The following is a 25,058-nucleotide window of genomic DNA, read 5'->3' as shown; positions in this document are numbered from 1 at the left end:
CTCCTACGCACGTTCTGGATAGTAAACGGCACTTTGACGCGCTCCGGGACTTGGCGCTCAATTCCGATTTTGCAGTTCGTAGTTTGTTTTGACTGTGAATGGTTCACGGCCCATAGTCATTTGGGGGGGACTCGGATTGCCTGAAAACTCGTCGACTTTGACAAGTGTGAACCTTGTGAAAATGTAAGATGGAAAAATTACATTATATATATTACCTTCCACCATCCTGGTGAACAAAAAAATATTTCGAACGCAACCCTCCAGAAAACTCACTCAAAATCTCCCCCTGGAATGTTTGAAAAAAAATAAATAAAAATAGCCCCTTGTCATTATTCTAACAACATAATCACCTTTTTGGGTAACTCGGAGTGCTAGAATCCACCAACGACCCATCCTAGTGAAAATGTACATATTCTAGGATTCTCTAGCACAACTCACAAAACACTAAGTAGCTCCATGAAAAGTGTGAAAAAACAGCCCCTGACACCAGCGGCATATGAAATTGGGACATTTCTATGGTAACGTGCCGCACGAAAAGGTCTGACGGATCGACGCCCAAAATCAAACAGGAAGTCTGAAATTTACTGTCGGCTTGGGGGTTCGCCAACACGAGCCAACAGGAAGCAGGTGTCCTAAAACGATATGTGACCATTTAATGCGGGTGCGGTGTGGCGTCAATGTATGATGATCATTTTGAGGGATTTGCCATGTGAAAAAGCCGGTCATTTAACATTTACCTTTTATCCTAAGTGTTCAGATTATGAACGGCTTGTACTTTTTTTTTTCCCCATCGCCACATGGGCAAATTCTTTTGAGTGCGCTTCAAACAACCGACCTCGCGGTGACCCTCTGTGGCATCACATTGCGGTAGTAGCAGTCTCCATCCGTCTTGGAGAAGAAGAAACAATCCCTCTTCCTTCGTAAAAAGTTGAGCAGGTCACCGAAGCAGCAGTACTCAGTAATCACCAGCGTGGGGCCTTCCGGCACAGACAAACATATGTTTAATATGTGGAGTAGAGCGCAGGAGTGATCCTAAACATTTGCCCCATGGTGGGAACAGAGGTGCTCCCTACCTCCCATGGTGCAGGCTCCCAGCAGGTTGACGATGTTCATGTGGTTTCCCAGGTAACTGAGAACCTTCAGCTCGGACATTAGGGCCTCCTTTTCGGTGGCATGAGCGCTCGCTGGGGAAGAAAAGCAAGACAACCCCAGCTGAAGTTGCGTTCAACAATGTTTTGATTAATGGATGCTACTTTGCACTAAACCTGCATTTTGCAACGAAAGGATTGCAAGACCTTCTGTCTTTGGCAACGATTCCTAAATAAAAGACGTTGCAATATCCCAAAAAGATGAACTATTGATGTTCGCCAGCCCCTCGAAAAGGACAAAATAACGATGTTGCACTTTCCTTAAAAAGGAAACAAACCAACGATACTATCCTAAAAAGAAGACAAGTGATTGATGTTACACTTTGCTAAAAAATGGGACAAACTACTGACAGTACATTCTTAAAAAGAAGACAAACTACTCACATAGCACAACCCTAAAAGAACTTAAGCTAGTGATGTTGCACTTTCCTAAAAAGTAGACAAATTATTGATGTTGCACTTTACTAAAAAGAAGAAAACGACTGACGTTGCAGTTTCCTTAAAAGAAAACAAACCAGTGATGTTGAACTTTCTTAAAAAGAAGACAAGCGACTGATGTTACACTTTGCTAAAAATGGGACAAACTATTGACACATCCCGTTCTTAAAAAGAAGACAAACTACTGACATAGCATGATCCTAAAAGGACCTAAATTATTGATGTTGCACTTTCCTAAAAAGACAAACTACTGATGTTGCACTTTACTAAAAAGAAGACAAGCTTTTGACATGGCACTTTTGTAAAAGCGAGTTTTTAAAATATCATTCAATATTCATACTATATATGACGACTAGTTTTTGTTCACTTAGTCTACCTATGTGCACAGTAACAATTTTTACAACTATGTATGTAAGAAAACACAAATCCACTTTTACTGCCATGTTTTTTTCAACAGAAATTGTAGTAAAATAGATAATTACTGCTGTCAAGCAATTGCGATTAATCACAATTTTCTACTTCTACTAAGCTTGTAACCGATATTTACCTGAGTACATTTTTGTTAATGCTTTAAATAATTTAAATTCATCTCCAAAGTTAATGCCTTAACTTTGACAGCCCTAGAATTAAATGTAATTAAAATATTTTATCCCATCATGACGTTGATTTAATGGGCAGTTTGGTAACTTGGTGGGTTTTTTTTCCCCCTTGACTTTATTACTTTAATTGAATTATTAGCTCATCCTGATAATCCGGTCTCTGTTTTAATGGCATATACGTCGGTATGTGTACTGCGGCGGAGTTATTCCAACCGCACATTGCAGCTCATCTTATCTTAGCTCCACCGTACATTTAAGCATCTTGACCGCCACCGTGGTGACCGAGTCGGCCTCGGAGATTCCGTACGCCGTGGCTTCCACCACTTTTCCAAAAGCGCCGGAGCCCAGTGTCTTCCCTGCGGAAACACAAAGAAATCCAAAAAAGCTGTTACTCCCTCTCCCCATCCTGTTTTCTCTTCACTTCCCTTCCACTGGCCCACTGCCAGCATTACTGGGACAACACCAGTTGAGCCCCCGGGCTGTGTGCTCAAGCACCAGGACGTGCAGGATCCTGTTGGAGGTGGTTGGCTAAAAAACAACACCCAGGGTATGTCAACATTATGATGTTAGCAGTTCGGGAGGGAAGGTTTTTGTCACAAGTGAGCCTTTGCTGGGTACCGCTACGGCTTTCCAGCTCTGTCCACAGGTCCAACAGCGGTGGCAATGTCATACCATGTTAAGGCTGCCATTACCCAGGCGTTTATCTGGTGTTTTTAGTCGGATCGCAGTTCCAGTGACTGTGGGCGTATAGTGGTTCACACGGTTGGCTTTCGTGTAGACAGTATGGGAGCGAGTCTTTACCTTTTACCCGTAGGCAGTTGGGCTGCACTCCTGCTTTCCCACGACCCAGAAGTGGTATGAATTGATAAATGGGGTTTACAGTTCCAACAGAAGATTCTCAAATGTGTGCATTTTGTATTTAATACAGAGCTCGTCTCATATTCTGTAAACTGTGTTGAAAAAGAACGGGCTTTCTGTTACTCTTCGTGACAAGCCATTCTGACATTCGCTCATGTTTTCCCCACAAAATGATTGTCCTAAGCAACAAGTCGCCTGGCCAAATACGTGACTTGACCAGGACTGAAAAAGCAAACAATTTGGTTAAGCAGCACTGCTAAGATGCATTTCAAGATGTCGTGGACCGTGAAAACAAATCAGGATGTTTCTGCTGTCTGTGGAGTCCGAATGTGATTGCTTTGTTTGTGCCTTGAGCTATGTAAAATAACCCCCCCCCCAAAAAAATCTAACTTAAAGACACAGGCTTTGGAACATTATTTTAGCATGATGTTAATCTACTGAGTGATTGAAAAAAAATGGTTAAAGTCCATGTAAAGTGAAAATAAATACAGTGGACCTCTCTCTGCTATTCATGGGAGAAAAGGGCCGGCACGCGACAATTCGCATATGAGTGGTGCCTAGCACTGGGGGGGGGAAAAAATAAAAAAAAATATATTAGATATCATATAGATATTATATAGATAGGAGATAGAGATTCATGAAAAAAAAAGTAATTATTTTTTAATTTGCGCTTTGTTGTGTTTTTTATTTTATTGAATATTAAGAATGGTTGGTTGTCTAAGGAAGATCTGAACCTCATATTCAGCTTGTCATTTTATTTGAATATACGATATGGCGGGACAGGAGGATTGTGCTCAGTGAGAAAAATATTCAGGCCCAGCCTGATTTTTCCAGGCGCACCCATTAGCCACGTTCTGGCTCCGCCACTGATCTATCCACGGACATGACCTGAAATCGGTCTGCATCGAAAATGACTCAGACTTGAGACTTGTGGAAGTCGTAGTGTACATCCAGCTTTGTAATTTTCTCCACGTTGTCCGCAGTTGTTGCTTCTTCTCTCCCAATGTTTACTTTGAGGCCCGAGGCTCGTCAAAAGTGACACATTGATGCTATGCGCCAAGGCACGTGCCGCATACTAGCGTGACAAACATATTCCACCACTGTGTGAGGGGGGGCCGGCGGCTCACCGAAGCGCAGGTTGTTTCTGGGAAACTCCCACTGGTGATCGTAGGGTAGCTGGGTGGGGTCAATGTAGACATAGTTGTTACCGTGGATTCCTTCGATAACCTTCCACTGTACTTGGTATTTAGGTTTCTGGAACAAAACAATCACAAAACACAAATCACAAAGCGTTACGTTGTGTCATTAATACCTCCGGCAAATACCTGCAGGTACTTGTAGAAGAGCGTGACGAGGACCAGGCAGAGGATGGAGGCCGCTGATACCAAGCCGACTAGCAGCGGGGTGAAAAGACCGTGAGGTACGGTTCTCTCTGCGGGGACAAAACAAAAGTATTTGGGGGAGTCTGTTAGTGACGAGTAGCAAAGCGTTTACTTTAAGCCAACAGATCACAGATCAGAGGGGTGATCTGTAATCGCCATTGCCAACTTTACATCATCCACCCATGGATGTCTGCTTGCAGTTCCTTAGAAATGTACTTTGCACACGTCGAGATCTCCTGCACGGCCTCTCACGCAATAAATTGAAAGGGAATAAGAGGAGCCGCTTTCGTTAGCTAGTAAAGCTAGTAAGCTGTGTTCACACCCACAACGGCGCGAATATCGAAAGAAAACCCATGCACACAGTTATACTGGATTTTGCGCTAGACTTATAGGGCACAAATATAGAGCCTGTTGTCTTTGAAGGAAAACACGTTGACAGTACTAAGTCCATTCATATTGCATAATGACAAGAAACTCTTGGCATCATACCATCTCAAACTGAGGCAGACCATATCAAATCGAATCGTTCCACTTTAAAACTGTCTTTGAATCGTATCGCACGCCATGTATCGAGATATTGTGCGTATCAAATTGCCATATAGTTGCTGAAGCTGAATAATCATCTGACTCTTACCCAACTAAATTGTGTTGTTGTTATTGACTCTCACACTATCTCGCAGTGGGGGTCAATATTTGACCAAGCAAATATGATTTTGTGAGTCTAGTTGTTTCATGCTTGAATCATTAAACATTACACGGGAGTTAAACAAAGACTCATGACAGTGTCCTTGTGTCACCTTATACAATATTGTCAATATACTCAATGTGAAAAAAAAAAAAAAGGCAATGAGTCCCAGCTCAAAATATTGACTAAAAGCACAATTTCGGCATTGATTTACCCTTCAGCGCTGGTCTCCCATAAACCGTTTGGTAAACACGAGCCGAGCGAGACATGATTGGCTGTGATAAGATGTGCAGATAGGAATTAGCTGGAGTCCAGTGTTTACTTTATGACTCCAAATCCATGCGGTGTCATAACGGCTTCCCCATCTGCCGCAATGACCGCCCCCATACACAAAAAGACCTCCCACCACTGCACCGCTCACTTCCTAAAAAGCTAACCAAGCAACTGACTAAGGTTGGTGCGAGCCGCCGGGAGGGCGAGCGTGCAGGCGAGGGATAGGGGGGTCCCCGCCTTGGAGGTGTCGCGGAGCACATGCAAAGCTTTAGGAACCACTGACGGCGAGCTTTAGGAACCACTGACGGCGGATTTGTTCTTGCAGACTCGGCATTCTCAGATTTGAAGTGGGGAGAAAGCTCCTTATCTTTATAAAGAGCTTATTACACACCAGTGGACAGAGGAGCGAACAATAAGGCCAGGCCAGGCACGGAGGTGGGGCTGAACCTATACGACTGACTCACCACAGCTGTTAAAACTCAAAAGCACTCTTTGTTGTTTGACAAAAATATAAAATAATGAAAAATTGGCAACTCCGCTCCTCATGTCGTATAGCTATGCCAAAATTTCAAGGGTGTGACACTTTTCGCTAACGCTTTTAACTAATGCTAACCTTTGCTAGCACTGCAGCTCTGTTTAGCTTTTTGGCTTTGTCATAGTGCTTCCGTGTAGTTGATTCTCAAACTGTGGCACTAGTACCACTTGTGCTCTGTGGACTTCCTTTTGTTGTATGTACATAAATAGTTAGCTCACAAAAGATGCACCTGGTTGTTTCATTTCAACTTTTTGTATACAAGTAATCAAAAAGGCCATTTTACATGTGCCCCATGAAAGGTCATTCCGTTTGAAGATTTCAGACTGTAGAGCAAAACAAACAAGTCTACGCTAAGCAACTACAATGACTCACACAGTTGTAAAAAGTGTTCATAAAAGCTCTCTTTAAATTAAGTAAATTAAATGTACCTCCTCCAAAGGAAGGTATGTTTTAATTGGCTTTGATTTGTCCATTCACACGCCGATTGCGCCATAAAACATCCATGATTCAGACGTCTGAATGAAATTTGCTGCGGTGTGCGCTATTCGAATGAACAAAACAATAAGGCGGTGCCGATCCCTTACTAAGGCTTACAGAAGCCGTAAAAACAAGACAGAGCATTTCCTGATTAAAAGGTTTGTAGAATTAGTGCACGTCTCCATCAACGTTGGTTTGTTGTTCCCAGGAAATCTTGTCGAGAAAGCGGTTTTGCATCGCAGTCAAACGTCGCACCATTATTATTATTATCCATGTACAGTACATGCATTGGTTGGTTGCGTTTACGTCGTGGCTCACCACTGATGGAGAAGAGCGTGTAGGCCTGCTCGCCCTCCACCGTGGCCACGCATTCCAGCGTACTGAAGTGTCCCCGGCTGACGTTCACCCGGCTCTCCACCTCCGTTTTGCCAAACATGGGGCTGAACAGCGTGATGGTGATGATGTCCGTCTCTTCCTTGGTGGCGTTCACCTGCTGGGAGCACCTGGAGAAAGAGGGGCAACAATGAAGCAGTGTTGCCAACTCCTTAGTAAGGACAGTAGCTATTGGCTGTCCTAAAAGTAGCTAGACGTCGGTAAATGACGCCATCACCCAATTTGCATGATTATACTTTTGACTGTACAGTTTAGACTGAGCCATGCTATGCTAGAGAGCTAACGTTAGAGGTTTAGCTTGTGTCACGGAGAAATGCAAACACACGCTCAACTGTCTAGACGAGGTGAGTATCTTTTAATGCTGTTGTTTATCTAGGCGAAAACAAAAATCTCATTCATCTCACCATGACTATAAATCAAGGCGGGTTTGCATGTGCGATTCATAACATTTGCATTCTGTACACGTGAAGTCTCCTGCTATCTGTTGCGAGAGGAGTGGGCCGCCTGTGAGTTCTGTGGGACGGGGGGAGAGGGCGACGAAAGCACCCGTTGCACGTCAAGAGCAATAAGAACGATTTGTGCTTTCACATCAGAGTTTTCAAGAACAGAAAAAGTAACTAGATTTGCCGCTAGTCGCTTTTTTGAAAAAGAGTCGCTAGAGGGGTCTGCTAACTATAGCGAGAAAGTCGCTAAGCTGGCAACACTGCAATGAAGAGAAGGGTCTTTTGGGGATGTTAGATGTTGTTGACAGGAATCTGGCGGGAGGCTATTAGTTGTCCAGATATAAGCACGCACACTCGAGACCGCACAATGTTGTTTTCGTAAAGCACTTTTGTGGACAGTCAGGTCATTCTTATCAGGACGATTTGTGTGGCTGTTTAACACAGCTGTGTTGCTAACCAAGATAATACAATACTGTATCTGTTTTATTATGCGGTGTGTGTTTTATGATGCTTCTCATGCTGATTATGCTAATGTTGTGCTACCGCTTATGTGTGTTATTAATGTAATGCTGATGCTAAGTGAGCTAATGTGACACTGCGTCTGCGTGTTATGGTTTTTATATTGAAGCTGTGACACTAAACACGTTAGTGATAAAAAAAGCATTCGATGTGCCACACATTAGCATTTTCATGCTATATCATGCTATATTTTTTATGTAGACATTCCTTCCATAGAAGAAGAAATCTCTTCCAGGTGTTTGATAATGAGTAATGACGTGTGTAAAATGAATACCAGACTCCATTTTTGACACCCGTGCACCACAGGGTTTATTTTGGGTCGAAGTCAAGCTTGGGTTTCTCTTCACTGACTTGCCAAATGATTAGGCAAAAATTTTATGATCTGGTACACTAATTTCCCGAGGTGAAAATGATTGCTAATTAAAATGATATTTAATTACATATGTGAATTTTTTTTTCTTTTTTAATTCTGAAGTCAACAAAATTAAGTAATACAAATCGACACACCCAAATTAATACGCATAATGTTATTACCAAATTAATTTTCAAAACGCGAATTGATATAACTTCAAAGGAAGCCGTTGTTGATGTTAGTTTCTCGACTGTAATTGGTTGGCGCTCACCTGATGTAAGGTTGCTTGCAGTAGTACCATGCGATCTTGGGGGCGGGGAATCCTTCGGCCACGCAGCGCACTTGCCCGTCCACCGGGCCCTCGTGTGACACGATCTCGGGTTTAGCTAATAAATAATGAGAGATGATTAAAAATACAAGTAGTGAAGCTTAACTCCGTAAAAAAAAAAAAAGAAAAAAAAAAAAAAAGGAAAGCTACTCACTGGTCACGAAGATTGTAAAGGTCTCGTTGATTGAAGCATCGCGGTTGGAGGCTTTAAACATGTAAACGCCGCCTTCCGACGTCTTCAGTCGCACTAACCTCAGCTCGCTGCTGTACCTGAACACCAATGGGAGACGTTTTGGTCACGCAAACAAATAATCAAATAACCATATTTTCATTGTTTGCTTTTTCATCAGTTAGCAGGATTATGCAAAGATATCACCAAATGCAGCAAATATTTTGCCATTCCAAACTCAGTTTATTGTGTGCCGTATAAGAATACGGTAAAAAGTATTGTAAAAGTTTCACTGTTATTTCTGTGTGAGAAAAATTTCATCGCCAAAAAATGTTTTTCCACTTTCCTTTCATGGGTCGATTTGACCCTCGTTCATTTAAAAGGTTGAATGCACTTAAGTTTCATAGCAAAAAAAAAAAAAGTTTTTCTTTCTTGGGTTTATTCAACCTGCGACATTTCTGTTTTATATGTTGAACAATTTTTATAGTGAAAACTGCTTTTCACCTCTTTTTTCATTGGGTTATCTTTACTTGCACCTACAGCATTTCTATTTTATATGGCATACAGTTATTAATTTTCAAAACAAAACCTACTTTAACTTTTATGTCTTATTTTTTTTACAGGGACGTCAATTTGACCCCCAATATTTCCATTTTATGTGTTGTGTTAATAGCAGAAAATGTTTACTTTCTTTTTACGTTTCAAGCGAAAAAGCACTGACCCCTTTTCATTTTTATTTTTTAGCATTTTTATTTTTTCATTTGGGTCAGTTTGACATGTAGCATTTTCATTTCATTTATATGTAGATTGGCATACACTTACTGCGTTTCATATTGAAAAGCTACATTTAACTGTGATTTTTCACTTGGGTCAATTAGGTCGGTCAAGTCCTGTTTTAGTGATATGCTGTAAAAAAAAAAGAAACACACCGGGAAGAATGTAATACATAACATTATGATATTATGTCTTATTATTTCTCTTGGTGCTTTTGAGTAACAATGCAAATACTTTGTTTTCTTTGCACGCATTTGCATGGCGACATCTTTGTTTGGTTCAAACAACTTGAGGCACTCTCGAATTCTTCGTATTTGCCAAGTAGCTGCGAGGCCCGCGGCCAGCTCCATGCTAAATTCCACCCTCGCAGGTTGTGGGGAAGGAGGTTGGGGGGGAGGGGATCTTCGCACCTGTAGTTGCGCGTGCTCTGCGTGGTGATGACGTGGTCGCTATTGTTCTTCAGCTCTTGGCCCATGAAGCTCCACGAGAAGGCGCGGGGCGTGGGGTAAGCCTCCATCTCCACCACCAGGGATAAACTATCGCCCGCGCGCACGTGGATGGTCCTGTTGCTCGTTGACGTTACGTTGATGAATCCTTTGTCTGGGTGGAGGGGCGAACGACGCACATGGGTTATTATATTGATATGGAAAAGTAGCACAAATTCTGCCTTCACAATGACAACAAGCCAGCAGAATACAGACAAAATGGAGCCCCAAAAGTGGCAACCAACCAACATTTTTCACTGAACTTATTTAAAGCGGAAGTCAACGCAGACATTTTTTTTTTCAAGAATATGTTCTATGCAAGCCCACTAGTTGAAACAGGGCATTTGTGGAATAAATGTAATCCACTCGTTTTTAGCCATCTCCGGGGGCGGCCATTTTGTCACTTCTGTCGAATGAAAATGACATCACAACTGCTCACAACGACCAATCACGGCTCAGATTCAGAAAACAGGTCAGCCGTGATTGGTCGTTGTGAGCAGTTGTGATGTCATTTTCAGTCGACAGAAGTGACAAAATGGCCGCCCCCGGAGATGGCTAAAAACGAGTGCATCTTGCTGCTTAACTTATATTCCACAAACACAAAATTAATCAGAATGCTTCAACTAGTGGGCCTGTTGGGAACATATTCTTGGAAAAAAAAAATGTTTGGGTTGGTTCTTATTTAAGGAAGGGGGGGAGAAAGCAAGGAATGTAAGAATGATGGAAAGAAGGAAGTCAAGATGGAAGGGAGGGAGAAAAGAAGGATGGATGGAAGAAAAGCAAGAACGATAGATGGCAGGAATGGAAGAAATTCACCCCCCCCGCCCCCACCCCACAGAAAAAAACCCTCCAAAAGTGAGTTTATCATTGCGGCGGCAGAATTTATTGACGGTATCGCATTTTTCCTCCCACGTACTCACCGTAAACGTCGAGCCACACCGCGCGCATGCTGACCCCCTTCTCGTTCTCGGCCTCGCAGCGGTAGCGGCCAGCGTCGCGGTGCGCGGCGGCGGCCACGCGCAAGGTGGCGCTGCGCATGTGGTCGAAGTGCTCCGCCCGGATATGCGACGCAGTGTCAACCTTTGCTGGTTGCTGTGGATACCAGACGGCACCCTGTCAACGCCCAGAGATCTCTAGAGATTAACCCCGTCTGCACGGCTATCCTCGCCAACCACACTGACACGCACGCACACGCAATACACGCAGTCCAGATCTTGAAGCTTTGACCCCTCGAACAAGGGGTGTCCAAACGTGTTCATCCGAGGGCCGATAACGGAAAAAAATCCAAGGATGCACGGGCCGCTTTGAAATTGGGCAAATGCCTTCGACATTCATTCACAAGCCATTGATTGCAATCGCACGGGAATGTCTATGCAGAGTAGGAAAATACTGCATTTGTACACATCGTGGGCCAGACTACATTTATGAGAAAACTTTTGAACAAATGTGTTTTGTTATTCATGGTCATGGTTTTGGGGCCCGATTTAGAATTTTGGTGCAAAAATAAGTCAGACAAAACTCTCATCAACGATAAGTGTACTCAACGACCAACATTGATTGAAATGGTTAGAAAGATCGTTTATGAGATGAGATGAGAACAATGTATTATTGACATTTTAATCAGTGGGTCAAATTGACCCATTGTAATTTGTTTTCCAAGTAGTAAACGGTGTCGCGTAATTAATTGATTCAAGTAGCAATGTTGATTGAAATGGTGAGTAATGAAGTTCACAACAAGATGCAAACTATGCTTAACTGTTATTTGACTTCCTTCATTGACATTGTTGGATAATGGGTCAAACTGACCCAGTTTTTCTTAAATAGTAATCATAGTGACCTAATAAATAAAATCAACTGTCACTATTGATTGAAATGGTAAGTAATGTTGTACCTAACGAGATATTAACAATGTTTTGGAGAGGTTTTTTTTTTTCCAGTTTGTGACACTCTTAATGGGTCGGATAGACCCATTGTAAAGTTGTTGGTTTTTATTAAGTAGCGGGCGACTGCAATGGAGTTAATAAAAAGATGTAAAAAATGTCTTATTTGGACTATTTGGATTTTCTTCTGACTCTCTTGGGTAATGGGTCAAATTGACCCATCGCAAAGTTGTTGGGTTTTAAAAATTACTGAGTGGCTGTAATGGAGTTAATAATGACATATAAACAATGTATTATTGGGATATTTTTCAGTATGGGATACTTTCGGATATCGGGTCAAAATGACCCATGTTAAAGTTGTTGGGTTTTATTAAATAGTGAGTGATTGTGATAGAGTTAATGACATATGAACAATATTTTATTGAGATGTTTTCAATTTCTGATGCCAGGTGGAATTGACCCACTGTAAAGTTTTTAGTGAGTTCGACTATCAGTATTGATTGAAATGGTGAGTATTGTATAAAAATGTGATGTAAACAAAGCATTTGTGGAGGGTTGTTTTGTGTGACACTTTTGGGTCATTAAACATGCCGGTTTAGGTAGGTCATTCAAACTGAATTATTTCTGCTCCTGCCAAACAAACATAACAGGAGGCATAAATAGTAACAGTTTGGACCCAGGTTGCCCCCATTTCCATTATTTGGGATAATTTGGGATAATCGTCCACTATATATCTGTACAAGCTGCAGCATTTTCTGGAGAAGGCTTTAACGGAAAACCGTCCACGCGCAGAAGCATGCAGACTGGCAGAAGAATGCAAAAGTGTCTCACCGAGCTGGGCGGGGTGACCCACTTGAGCTTGATCTCGCCGTTCACGTTGGTGGTGTTGCAGGTGAGGGCCAGACCCTCGTTCAGGGTGAGGATGACCCGCTCGGGCGCTTGCATTTCAATGACGGGGGGCGCCACGGGGACTAAAAGGGGAACGAGGACAAATGACCATCCGAGTCAGTATAAATTCTTTGATACTAGGCTTGAGTAGAATTGTCAGGTATCAGTACTTTACTTGAGTATTTCTATATCTGAAAACTTTTTACTTTTACTCCTTCTACTTCAAAAACGGATTTTTCTAATTTTACTAGAATCTTTTGGGCTTTTTTTTTGTTTTACACAAGTATCCGTACTTAACCTTTCCATACTTTTTAGAACTGTCTGTGTTCCCACCACATTTGCACAGGTTCCTGCGTGGACGTGCATCAGTCGGTCTTTAAAGCGGAAGTCAACCCAAACGTTTTTAGCCATCTCTGGCTGAAAATGACATCACAACTGCTCACAACGACCAATTACGGCTGACCTGTTTTCGGAATCTGAGTCGTGATTGGTCATTGTGAGCAGTTGTGATGTCATTTTCAGTGGACACAAGACAAAATGGCCGCCCCGGGGATGGCTAAAAAGGATGATGGGACCGTGAAACTGTGAAATTGTAAACACTACTAATTTTAGATTTCTTTGATCTAAAACGTGGTGCAAAGCATAAAAAAAAAAAAAATCCCTTTTCTGTGAAATACAAATGAAGGATTAGTCCGCTTATTGATATTAGCCATTAATGCTATTAATGTGCTTTGAAAAGTGACAACTTCAATGGTTCATAATTTGAAATAGACAATTACGAGGATGTGCTCAGCCCGGGTCAAAACTTAGCATGTGCCCACGGGAAAGGAACATGAACACGAAAAGTACCGAGCGACGGCTACCTGGCTTGATGGTCAGGTGATAGTAATGCGAGCGTACGCGTCGCCCCCGCAGCGTTCCGGCGCACACGTAGCAGCCCTCGTAGGCCTTTTGCGCATTTTGGACGACCACGCCTTGCTCCAAGCTGGCTGAGAGGCGCAGGCTGGGGGCCAGGGCCGCCCCGGAGCACGTCTCCAGTTGCAGGTCTGACATATTGGGATCGGTTGCCAGGCAGGGGATGGATGCGGAGTCGCCCACGCGGGCCAGGATGTTGAACACCATCGATTTCCTGAAAGGGTTGTCAGGATCTGCCAAAACAAAACAAAAACAGAGGGTGAAAAGGGGCAGATGAGTTTGTTTTTTTTCCATTTCATCCAGTTGAAACATTTCAAATCGTTAGGTTGGATACAATTGAATAAGTCTGCACTCTTAAAACTGCCGGGTTACAAGTAACCTAAATTTGGTGAGTAGCTCACCCAGCCTTGGGTCCAAAGGAGAAAATCTGCTGAGTCAAAAATAATGAATCCAACCTTGGGTAACCCATTCTGCTCAAAATCCGCAGCTATCCAGCAAATGGATTAGGAAAAACAACCCAACTGTTTTTTTGAAAAAAATAAAATAAAATAATAATTCATATAAAAAAAGAAAAAGAAAAGTATCACTAATGTAAGAAGGAAGTGGTCAGCCACGAAGGTACCATACCTATTGATTCATTCCTGCCTATTACGCTGCTTAGTCAGCTCATCATTTTAATTATTGCATCACTCATGGCTCTAAGACCTTTAAAAAAACAATTTGTGAAGATGATGTAACCACAGTCAATTGCTATTTTGAAGACTTAAAAGAATTTTGTCCAGTCGGGGGTGTCGGCGCCATTTTAATCGACAGTGTAAAAAAAAAAAAAAAAAACGAGCGCGTTTTTACCATATTCAATTCATGATTGAACATGATTTGGGGGCCAAAAGTGATGATATTATCTTAATTTCAAAGCATTTCTCTTGGCAGCTCTCTTTCCGGTGCTTACGGATTTTTGGTTCAATCAGATTTTGGCCTCAACGTCTCCATCCGTAGCGCTCTAATCTGCCCACGGCCTTCAGAATCAGTAGTGCTGATTCAGAATGAGCTCGTTTTTACGGCTCTATCCATCTATCTATCTATCTATCTATCTATCTATCTATCTATCTATCTATCTATATATATGTGTATATGTATATGTAAAGCTGTGTTTTCCCAGTGGTGCTCCATCTTAGCCTCCCTCATAAAGAAGCTCTTTGTATTTGGTGCCTGTGAGGAAGAAGTGTTCTGACGGGACTAAGCAGCACATGATATCATCCTGGAGCGATGGCTGTGGGCCAAGGGAACGTGCAGGTCAAAACAGTCATGCTTGCACTCTACCTGCACCAGGCCACCCCGCAAACACAGTCACGTACGAGCACGCCCACACCCTCACGTATACTTCTGATAACTGGTTGAAGAACAATGACATGAAATGCGGCTTTTATTTTAAGAATAAAGTTGGCATGTGAATGTTTTTGTGAAAACATGTCAGAATACTGTATTCGTAAAACTGTTGTTATGTTATACGAAATATGGTTCAATGCTATGAGACGGAAGCCGGAATGTTATGAGAAAAAAAAAAGTTGAAAAGTTGAAATATGACTCGTGAATAAAGTTGGATTTTCTTTTCACTGGAGTAAACATTGTATTGGCAATATTGCATGAGAAATTGTGCAAAATTAAATGAATAAAGCTTCAATGTTATGAGAATAAAGTCATTCGTAAATGGACTAAAGAAAAACAAGTTATTTTACAAGAATACAGTCTTGATATGTTGGGAATAAAGTTGAAAATACAGAATTTCATCTTGTTGTCATGTTATAGGAAATGTAATTTTCATTTTTCAAGAAAAACAATTTGAATATAATGAGAAAAAAGTTGGAATATTGCATACATTATAAAAAGTTATTCCAAATCATTTCACAAGCATAGCAAAAATATTAAATATAAGTACAAAAAATTTGGTCAGAATATTGCAGAATTCAAATCTGAATATCGCATGAATTGTTTTTATGGAAATTCTCATTATCTAAAAGAAACTGTAATACGAAATTATGTACCTGCAATTTTACAAGGATAGTTGAAATATTACAAAAAACACTCATAAAATTGTAATCTTTTTATATTCATAAAAAAGTCATAATATTAATGTAAAAAAAACCCGTACATTTTACAATATTGTTGTAGTGCGGTACTGCAAGAGTAATGTTGTAATATTGTGTGGAATTTTTTTAAATATTTATATGAATAAAGTCATAAAAAATAAAAATAAAAAATAAAAAAAATCAAGGATGCAATAGATTATTTTTTTTGTAATGTTACCAGGATGAAACTGGAATATTACGTGAATAAAATCATACAATTCCGTACATTTCTTCGAGGAAAAAAAGTTGTCATACTCGTCGCCAAAAATGCTAACGAATTTTCAAAATTATTATCATGAGGTATTATTTATCTAGTGAGGCGTGCGTCTACCGTTGACGAAGACGTAGATGGACGTCTGCTCGCCGCTGGTCCTCTCCAGGCAGACGTAGCGGCCCATGTGGAGGGGCAGGGCGCGGGCCACGTGCAACGCCGATGCGCCCTCCGTCCGCCGCTCCCCCCTCACCTTGGACCGCTCCTCCCGCTGCCACTGCATCTCCTTCTCACCCTGACAGCGCAGGTCAAAGGGCGCATTGAGCGGGACCACCAGGTGGGGTCCGGTGGGGGTGATGCTGGGCTTGGTGTGGCCTGTAAGGCAGAAACGTTAAAAATGTTCAAACATTCAGTGCCAAATATATCCGAACAAACTTTTTTCATGTAATTTGATGAATGCATTCTTGTAATATTTTTGATTTAATCCTTATCATTATTTCCATGTGATATTACAACTTTGTAATGTTTGCAATATATTCCTGTAAAATAAATTTCCCACACAGTATTCTGGCTATATTCTCACAATAGTCCAATTTAATTTTTATGAAATTATGATTTCCTCTAATATTGTGACTTTATTTGCATTAAAATTATTTTTTTCACATACAGTATCACTCTGATATTATAGTCACAATATATAATATATGTAAAATATACTGTAGTCTTACATTTGTACTGTTATGTCATTATCCTTAGATTGTAGTACTTTATTTTAGTACTTTAGTTTCTTAATTTTTGAAAAATTACCATTTTCTCCATGTTAGACTTAAAAAATTACACAATATTTCATGTAATATTACAAATTTGCTCTAAGAATATTCTGACTTAATTCTTATAAAAGTAGACCATTTTTTTTTTAATTAATAAATAATAATTTCATGAATGGCTAAGTGAGGGACTGCTGCCATGAAATGTTATATAGTGTGTTTCCAATGGATTTAAAAAGTCCACACCCCTGTTTACATGTGAGAAATTTGTGGAACAGAGCAAAATAAATCATTTCAATTTTTTCTCCAACATTAATATACCCTATAACCTGTACAACCCAGTTGTGAAAATGTAAATCTTTTCTTGGGGTGAAGTAAAAATAAACAAGTGAGGTAAGGATGTTGCACAAGTGTGCACACCCTCTTATAACCGGATGATGTGTCTGCGTTGAGAATGAACCATTCACATTCAAAGTCAAGTTAGATGGTAGTTAGCATCACAAGTTACCATTTAAGGTGCCTCTGATTAACTTTAAATATATTTCAGATGTTCTAGTAAGCTTTTCCTGACATTTCTTACAGAAGCCTGGAGGTTTCGCGCTCACACTGAGCCACTCACACCCTCCACCTTGACTAAAGCCCCAGTTCCAGCTGAAGAAAAACAGCCGCAGAGCATGATTCTGCCACCACTATGTTTCACTGTCGGTACGGTGTTGCTTTAGAGATTCAAAGATTTAGAAATTCAACCTTAATTCTGAACTGTATCTGAAATCTCCCAAATGCTTGTGGGAAAACGTGTTATGAGGGTTATGAAAAAGCTGAGAAGCTGGCTAATTTCCATAATATTGCTCCCAAGCCAAGTTCCTCCTCCCGTGATTTAGGCTGGACGAAGATCTGCTATTTTTATGCCTTGGTCAGACGAACACGGAAACACAATCATGCCAAAGCCATATGCTAGTTTTTTTACAACACCTGCAGTGTTAGTTACTGTACACGCAGCTTAGCATTATCGACATTTGCATCGCGTAAGGAGTTCATACAGTTAACCCCTGAACTTGTGATTAAATCCATAAAGAGACCATATATAAAAAACCCAACATATTGTTTCGGCTCTCCCACACGTGTTAAAAAACATTTAAACTGATTAAAACACTTTTTTTTTTTTAAGTATACCTTAGCACATTTGTTTTAGCTGTCAAGAAAAGGGAGATGTACATCGTATCATTACATTGAGGGAACAATGTTTACTTGTGATTCGCATGCGACGTTATCTGTAAAATTGACAAATACAACAAAATAGAATGACTTGCATAGAGTTCAGTAGAACAGAATAATATTTGAACACATACATGTTCAACCAAACCGTACATGTACATCTGCTAGCTCAAGGCTAGCACATCAGAAACACAAAATTAGCACAGTTGTGACAGCAATTAGAAACATTTCAACAACTTTAACGCTCGGGGAGCAGCAACACATACAAACAGAGCATACATCAAATGTCACACGCATATATTCTCTCTACTCTATGGAAATGACGACCTATTTCCCGGGATTAGCTTCTCATCATCTTTCAATTCAGTGCACCACAAGTCCATTTCTTTTGGGACAATTACTGAATGAAGGCAACGCTCCAAAATCCACTCATAAGTTAATAAGTGACTATAACTGCACTAGGTTTCAACGCCACACTCCTTCCTTATTTTAGAACCCACAACATGATAGATTAGTGAGATAATTATTGCATCATAAACACACCTCTTCGACTCGCTCAGTCATGCCATATACACAAAACGCAGTGTCAGCATGCCTTCATGACACCCTTCGTGAAGCCTATGTCATTTTTCAAAACGAATTTTCAAAATGTTGGTTTTTAGGCTGGCAAAACACAAAACATTCACCATTCATCGATAACATCAGATAATTCTCTTAAGACAATGGATGGTTCAAGTTCTTCGATTTGCTGCTTTCCCTGGTTTTTTTTCCCGCCTTATCAAACGCCAAGGTCTTAATCCATCAAGATACTTTAACACTCTGCTTGTCTTTTTAAAAATCATTAAAAAAAAAAAAAAAAGTAACAAGCCTCTTTTGACAAAGTAGAATTGTACATATTTTAAAAAGTATGGAGTGAAACTAAAAGGCGTGAGAGAAAACATACTCAGGTAAAATGCACAGACCTGAAAAATCAACTTAAGATCAGTAGCAAAATATTTAGACTTATTTACCTCCCGCCACCATTGGCCAAGCTTCTTCTCGCACATTACGCGGGCTTAAAGACGCAATCTCCAACACGAACATAAACAAAAGATTGTACCTGCATCACAGTCATGAGCTGCGTGGTGACAACACTGCAATGCGCAGCGAGACGATGTTTTATAAACAGATTAAAACTATCCAGGACATAAGCGAGCCTTCAATGTTGACTTTACGCAATGTTTTCATGTCAACCAGTTCCACACAATTACCCTTTGATTTGTTTCCTTTTTGTATTTGTTACGCTATTGAACTATAGTTGACATAAAGATTTTGAATGTCCTGGTACGTTATGGTCTAACTGTATAGTGTGGCTTAGAGTCTAAGCCTTCGACGATTTAGATAAATTTGCATGTGTGACCACAAAAAAAAAAAAAAAAAAACTATAATGTGTCTTGTGTGTCTGTTGTAGTCTGGGAGGAGATTCTCTGACTCTTCGCACTGAGGAAGTCAGTTGACTTCCAGGCCCTCGTCAAGACTGCACTCACAATTTAGCGAAGGGCATAAAAATGGAATTAAAGATCGTGTGATTAATCGTGTCTGGAAGCATACAAAATGGCCGCAAACAGCAGAGGTGTTCTTTAGTCACTGTTGTTTGCTGGCTAAAGAAGTCCGACGGTATTTTAATGTGGTCTTCGACTTTGTTTTTGATTGGCACATTTGAAGAGTTCAGACGCAAAAGGTGTCAAGTGCAGAAGCGTGGAACTACCACGTGAGTAAACATTTTGACTGGCAAAACCTTTTAACGTCCATCTGTTATCCTCACAAGGGTCCGGGCGTGCTGGAGCCTATCCCAGCCGTCTTCGGGGAGTGGGCGGGGTACACCCTGAACTGGTTGCCAGATATTCGCAGGGCACGCAGAGCCAAACAAACATTGACACTCACAACCACACCAACGGGCAATTTGGTGTCCAATTAACCTACGATGCATTTTTGGGGAATGCGGGTGGGAACCGGAGTACCCTGAGAAAACCCACGCAGGAACAGGGAGAACATGCAAACCCTACACAGGAAGGCCGGGGCCGGATTCAAACCCACAACCTCTGCACTGTGAGGCCGACGTGCTAACCAGTCGACCATCGCATTTAGCATACCGGATGAGGATTTTACCCAACATGTTGGGTCAGGATTTTTCCCCAACAAAGGGGTTAAAATTCCCCAAAGTGATGAGTTAAAGCTGCCAAGAAATGGGTGACCAGTTTATCAGTATAGCTGTGTTTATAAATGATACTACTTTAAGACCAACATTTTGTAAAAAGTCGCAACTTTGCCCAATCAGGGCTCGCCATGTGAGTCTCCCGTGTTTGGGCAAAGTTTTTACACAACCATTCCTTATGCGGCGTTTCCCACTGAGCCATCCAGCCGCCACAATATAAGCACTTTGCATGTTTCAGCGACTAAGCTCATCAGTCAATTCTTAAAAATGATGGACTGCTGGGTGGACGTCTCCGCTGCCATCTTGCGGCAAAGCTTGCTCATACCTCTAACGTTCAGTTCATTGACGACCCCAGATTGCCCATAGGTGTGAATGTGTGTGTCAATGCTTGTTTGTCTAGATGTGCCCAAACCATGATTGACTGGCAACCAATCCAGGTCATACCTCGCCTCTCACCCAAAGTCACATGGGAGACTGTTGCGCAAAAAGCGATGGAACATTTCTGCCCCTCCCCTACAGTTTTCAGGGGTTCGTTCATTTGTATTGGGTTGCCAAGTGACAAACTAAAATGCCATAAACTGCTTCCTTGGCTATCAAAATGCCATACATGTTTTTGGCAAATTGTATTTCTTTTTTTTGTTCACGTTTTTTGGAATGAAGCTTCCGTAACTGCGGCTCTCCTTTCAGTAAGTATAACCCTAATCATCACCAAAAACAACAACAACAACAAAAAAAACAATTGTTTAAAAAAGATTAAGATACCAGGCCGCAAACAATTAATATATACAGTAGCGAACACTGAATTACTGTTTAAAGTAAACACACAAACCAGCACCATTTTGAAGGGGCATCTGTCTTGGACAGATTAGAGGACAGATGATCGGCAGCGACTGGCAAAATCTTCTGTTCGCAATCTACTAACCGCAGGCTTAAGGGGGCAACAGCCCCCCACCCCGTGGTCTCCCCTTGAACCGCCTCTGTTGGATAAAAAATCAGGCTTTACGCCGAACATAAGGCCTGATTTTTGCCCAAACGCACATGGGAAAAGAATTCATTCAAGATAAAAAGCCGGTTTGCGGAAAATGCAGGGGAAGAAAATGCCACAAGGTGGAACACCATTTTGATTTCATTATCATTGTCTTAGTATATGTATTTTCTATACTTCGGTTGCGGGTGAACTGGAGTCTATCCCAGCTGACTTGGGGGGAAGGGGCGGGTTACACCCTGAAGCGGTGGCTCGCCAATCACAAGGCACATATGGACAATGGACCATTGACACTCACATTCACATCTCTGTACGAATGCAAAGTGCAGAGCATCCCGACCAAATTCGGCTCAGTCTGCGATGGGAACTCCAGAATGTCATTGAAATTGCGCAACGCATCTGTGGAGCGGCCTTGACTCCATAACACAAACCCACATATACTCTACTGTATGACAGCCAGGCCAAAAAGAGGGAACGGAACATTATAACCACAATGCGCAAAATGTTTCTTTTGTAATCCTGCCTCTTTAATTTGCAATACCTGAATAGTCAAATTAACTTGGTCATTTTAAGATCATTTTCTTCAAGGCTTATACTTACATGCGTGAAAATGGATTTTAGTTGTTGCCAATTTCTAACGTGCAATTTCTGCACCTCACACTTTTTTTTCTATCTGTGCCACAGGATTACTATTTTCTTTTTTTTTTTTTTTTACTAAATGGAATACTTAATTAGGGGACACTTGATGCAGCAAATAGTTGCAATTTCTAATGTGGAAATGTGCAATTTACAACATGCAAAAAGTGCATAGGGTTGATGATTTTTTTTTGGTATTCAAAATTAAAAAAAATTTTTTTTAATTATTTTAACCCCTATCATCGTGATTTCCACACCGTTTAATCTCTAGTCTTCACTCATTGTCCGAATTACTGCACTCTAAAACAATTTTGGATCAAAAAAGGACTGATCCACTACTTGGGTCAATTTGACCCAACTTTCTGGGATGTTTTGCAGAAGAAAACCCCAAAAACGGGCAGTTTTGTACAAAACAACCCTAAAATTTGGGCAGTTTTTGTATAAAACAAAGAAGGTTGGTCGAATTGACCCAATTTCTGGATCGGTCCATTTTTGACCCAAAATTGTGTTATTTTTAATCCAACTGTTTTTAGAGTGTGGTCTCCAAGGTAACCACTTGTACCTTTTCCCAGACCTGATAAGCAAACAAGCACTTTCCCAAGCTGTAAAAGTGTCATGGGCAAAAAAAAAAAAAAAAAAAAAGCGGAACCTTTCCATATCCCCGTGTTGGCATGTTCTCCACAATCACAGGACAAAACAGGACATGTGCAATTGAGAAGCTGTTAAAAGTGCCTCAATATTTGCCTGCACTCTAAAAACAGTTGGGTTGAAAATAACAATTTGGGGTCAAAAATGGACCGATACACAACTTGGGTCAATTTGACGCATGCTTTTTCTTGCATTGTTTTGTACAAAACTATCAATTTTTGGGGTTGTTTTGTACAAAACTATCAATTTTTGGGGTTGTTTTCTGCAAAAACAACCAAGAAAGTTGAATCATCTTGACCCAAGTTGTGGATTGGTCCATTTTTGACCCAAAATTGTGTTATTTTTAACCCGACTGTTTTTAGAGTGTGGAGATGGTGAAAATGCAGGTTCTGTGGCACACCCACACACACGCTGGAGGAGGCCAATTTCAACCAAACACTAATAATTGAAACACACTATTAGTGAAGTAGGCCTCCTCCTGCTGCTGCTGCACCCCTGCGTGCGGAGACTGGCTTAAAGCAAACTCCACGGCGTTGCCCCGTTGCGTCACATGACAGGTAAGCCCGAGCATGCAGGTCGGCCAGCAGGTGAGGCACTGGCTCCCAATTTACAACGACAAGAAATGCAGGAAGTCTGCAAAAGTTGCTTGGCTTTATACTATGCCTGAAGCAGAGTTGTACACATTTTTTTCAGACCCAGATTTGTGTATTCCCACCGCCGACATCATGGAATGCATCATTTTGACACAAACACAACGACTTAAGTCCTGTTTGCTTGATAATCAAGAACACAAAGTGCTGTCACGTGCAATAATTCTCAAAACGACAATGCAGATTGAGTGTATTGTTTGCACTTGAAGCAATGTAAAAAAAAAAAAAAAAAAAAAAAAATGGGTGAACTCAAAATTTCAAGGCAGCAAACTTGGATGCAATTTTGGGCAATTCAACCAAAATGTTTTAGGTTTTGCTAATGTAAAAAATGTCTTTCCCCCATTTTCAAGAAAAAATAATAAAATTAAATTAAATAAGTTTACAGAACTAATTGTCCCTTGTATTGCCCTTCACCTTAAAGTAAAAACAACTCAGCAAATTGGTTTGGAGTAGACAATTTGATTGCTTTGTTGTAATAAAACATAGTATGAATGTCAACAATTTATGTTTTAAAGTTTTTTTTCAATTTGAATGCCTGTTTTAGCCCCCCAAAACGCGTTGTGTGTGTGTTTTTTTTCTGAACAATGAGAAAAATACTTAGCAGTGCAACAATGTAAATACCTCCGCATATTGAGTCCACTACATTTGCTTATGTTGATGAACTTGTGCCGATAACTTTTCAGACGCTCCTTTACCTGTCGGTTAGCATAAATAGCTTTCTAACTCCGAACCTATAAAATGTCATTTAATTGAAGTGGGAAACTCTGCTCGCAATTCTGACACTCATTTGTGTTGTTAAGAGGCGATTCATTTAAGAATCCCCACAAAAAATAGCTAAGACAACTGCCCTGCAGTGCAACAGCTGCTCGTTTGCATGAAATCAAAAAGCTCACTTTTTTTGTATTTGTGTACGTGTGACGTCAGCACCACAACACACTTTCTCTACATTTGAGTATTTTTTTTTTTTTAATTATTATTATTTTATTTTCTTCACGGCGCCCTTGCTTGCCTCGTTTAAATAATGCAAGCAGCCGTGTTCGGTATCTGCGGGTGTCCACTTGCCTCGCGTGTCAGTTATCGTTGCGACAGGAAGAAGTCCCGTGCACACGCACGTTAAAAAAACAAAAACAAAACAAAAAAACAAAAAAAAAAAAACAACGTGCGCATTTACGCGCGCCGTGCGCAAAGCAGAATTCCAAGCCAACAGCCACCATGCAACAAGTTGCGCCGCATAAATATTCGTCTTGGCAATTGGAAACAGCGTGGAAAAAAACTACCTGGGTGGAAGGTGAATTGCAGCACGACAGACAGCAGCGGTATCAAGCGGTAATCCATAGTTAGAGTTCCATGGGTGTAGCTGTGCACGAGAGCCGGTGAAGGTGTGGGAGGAGGGCGGTAGCGGTGGAGCTCCACTACTCCACAATATTCCACTCGCGTGGAAAAAGAAGAAGGAGAAGAAAATGGTGAGGAGGAGGATGATGACGAACAAGAAGAGGTGCTCTTAGAAGTCTTCCAAAGCGCAGATGGGAGTCAGTGGACATCGCCGGGCCAGGAGAGTGCACTGCACGGCGAGCAGGTGCTATGCGTGACTGTCTCAGACTGCGCCGTGGACATGCTCTTGTGGGTGAGTGAGTGTTTGCGTGTGTGCAGCCAACACGCTGAGCCCCAGCGCTTATAAGAGAGGGAGGGAGAGAGCGACAGAGAGGGGTTGGTGGGGGGGGATACGGCAGACAGACAGACAGGCAGGCAGGCAGGCAGGCAGGCAGGCAGGCAGGCAGGCAGGCAGACAGACAGGCAGACAGACAGGCAGACAGACAGACAGACAGACAGACATAAAAATAACTTAATTATGGGACTGCTGCGAAGCATAGAGTAGTACCACTAACATATTACTCTTGCTAGATCTTTTGAGACTCCTTTTCCTACCTCATTTTTTAAAAATAAAATTAATTTTGTGAGGGGTTTACCTCTAATATCCTTTTTTTTTTTTACCCGCATTCAGAGTGTTTCAATTTTAAATTGTTCAGCTCATACATATTTCCTTTTTTTTTCTCTTTTGTATAATTAAAATCCCCAAATTAAAAA

General features: G+C 41.1%; 1 protein-coding gene across 2 annotated transcripts in view; it reads right to left on the bottom strand.

Annotated features, from left to right (window-relative positions):
- The window catches only part of kita (KIT proto-oncogene, receptor tyrosine kinase a), a 30,878-nt gene extending 6,276 nt beyond the window's left edge, over positions 1-24,602 (bottom strand). Inside the window, exons 1-14 of one of the 2 annotated variants that reach the window (XM_086047564.1) lie at positions 24,251-24,602; positions 15,999-16,253; positions 13,490-13,774; positions 12,570-12,709; positions 10,779-10,971; positions 9,784-9,973; positions 8,585-8,700; positions 8,374-8,488; positions 6,714-6,898; positions 4,369-4,475; positions 4,171-4,297; positions 2,437-2,541; positions 1,074-1,184; positions 836-977 (exon numbers count right to left, since the gene is read on the bottom strand). In XM_086047564.1, coding sequence (XP_085903690.1) covers positions 836-977; positions 1,074-1,184; positions 2,437-2,541; positions 4,171-4,297; positions 4,369-4,475; positions 6,714-6,898; positions 8,374-8,488; positions 8,585-8,700; positions 9,784-9,973; positions 10,779-10,971; positions 12,570-12,709; positions 13,490-13,774; positions 15,999-16,253; positions 24,251-24,308 — 2,129 coding nt within the window. In that variant the 5' untranslated portion in view covers positions 24,309-24,602. The remainder of the gene's footprint in view (positions 1-835; positions 978-1,073; positions 1,185-2,436; positions 2,542-4,170; positions 4,298-4,368; positions 4,476-6,713; positions 6,899-8,373; positions 8,489-8,584; positions 8,701-9,783; positions 9,974-10,778; positions 10,972-12,569; positions 12,710-13,489; positions 13,775-15,998; positions 16,254-24,250) is intronic. The other variant, XM_086047566.1, reaches the window with a different exon arrangement.
- Between the last annotated feature and the right edge of the window lie 456 nt (positions 24,603-25,058).

Source organism: Filicampus tigris, chromosome 12, assembly GCF_054856515.1.
Source record: "Filicampus tigris isolate MCC_2025a chromosome 12, RoL_Ftig_1.0, whole genome shotgun sequence".
NCBI classification, from domain to species: domain Eukaryota; kingdom Metazoa; phylum Chordata; class Actinopteri; order Syngnathiformes; family Syngnathidae; genus Filicampus; species Filicampus tigris.
This window is presented reverse-complemented; position numbering and strand designations above follow the sequence as displayed.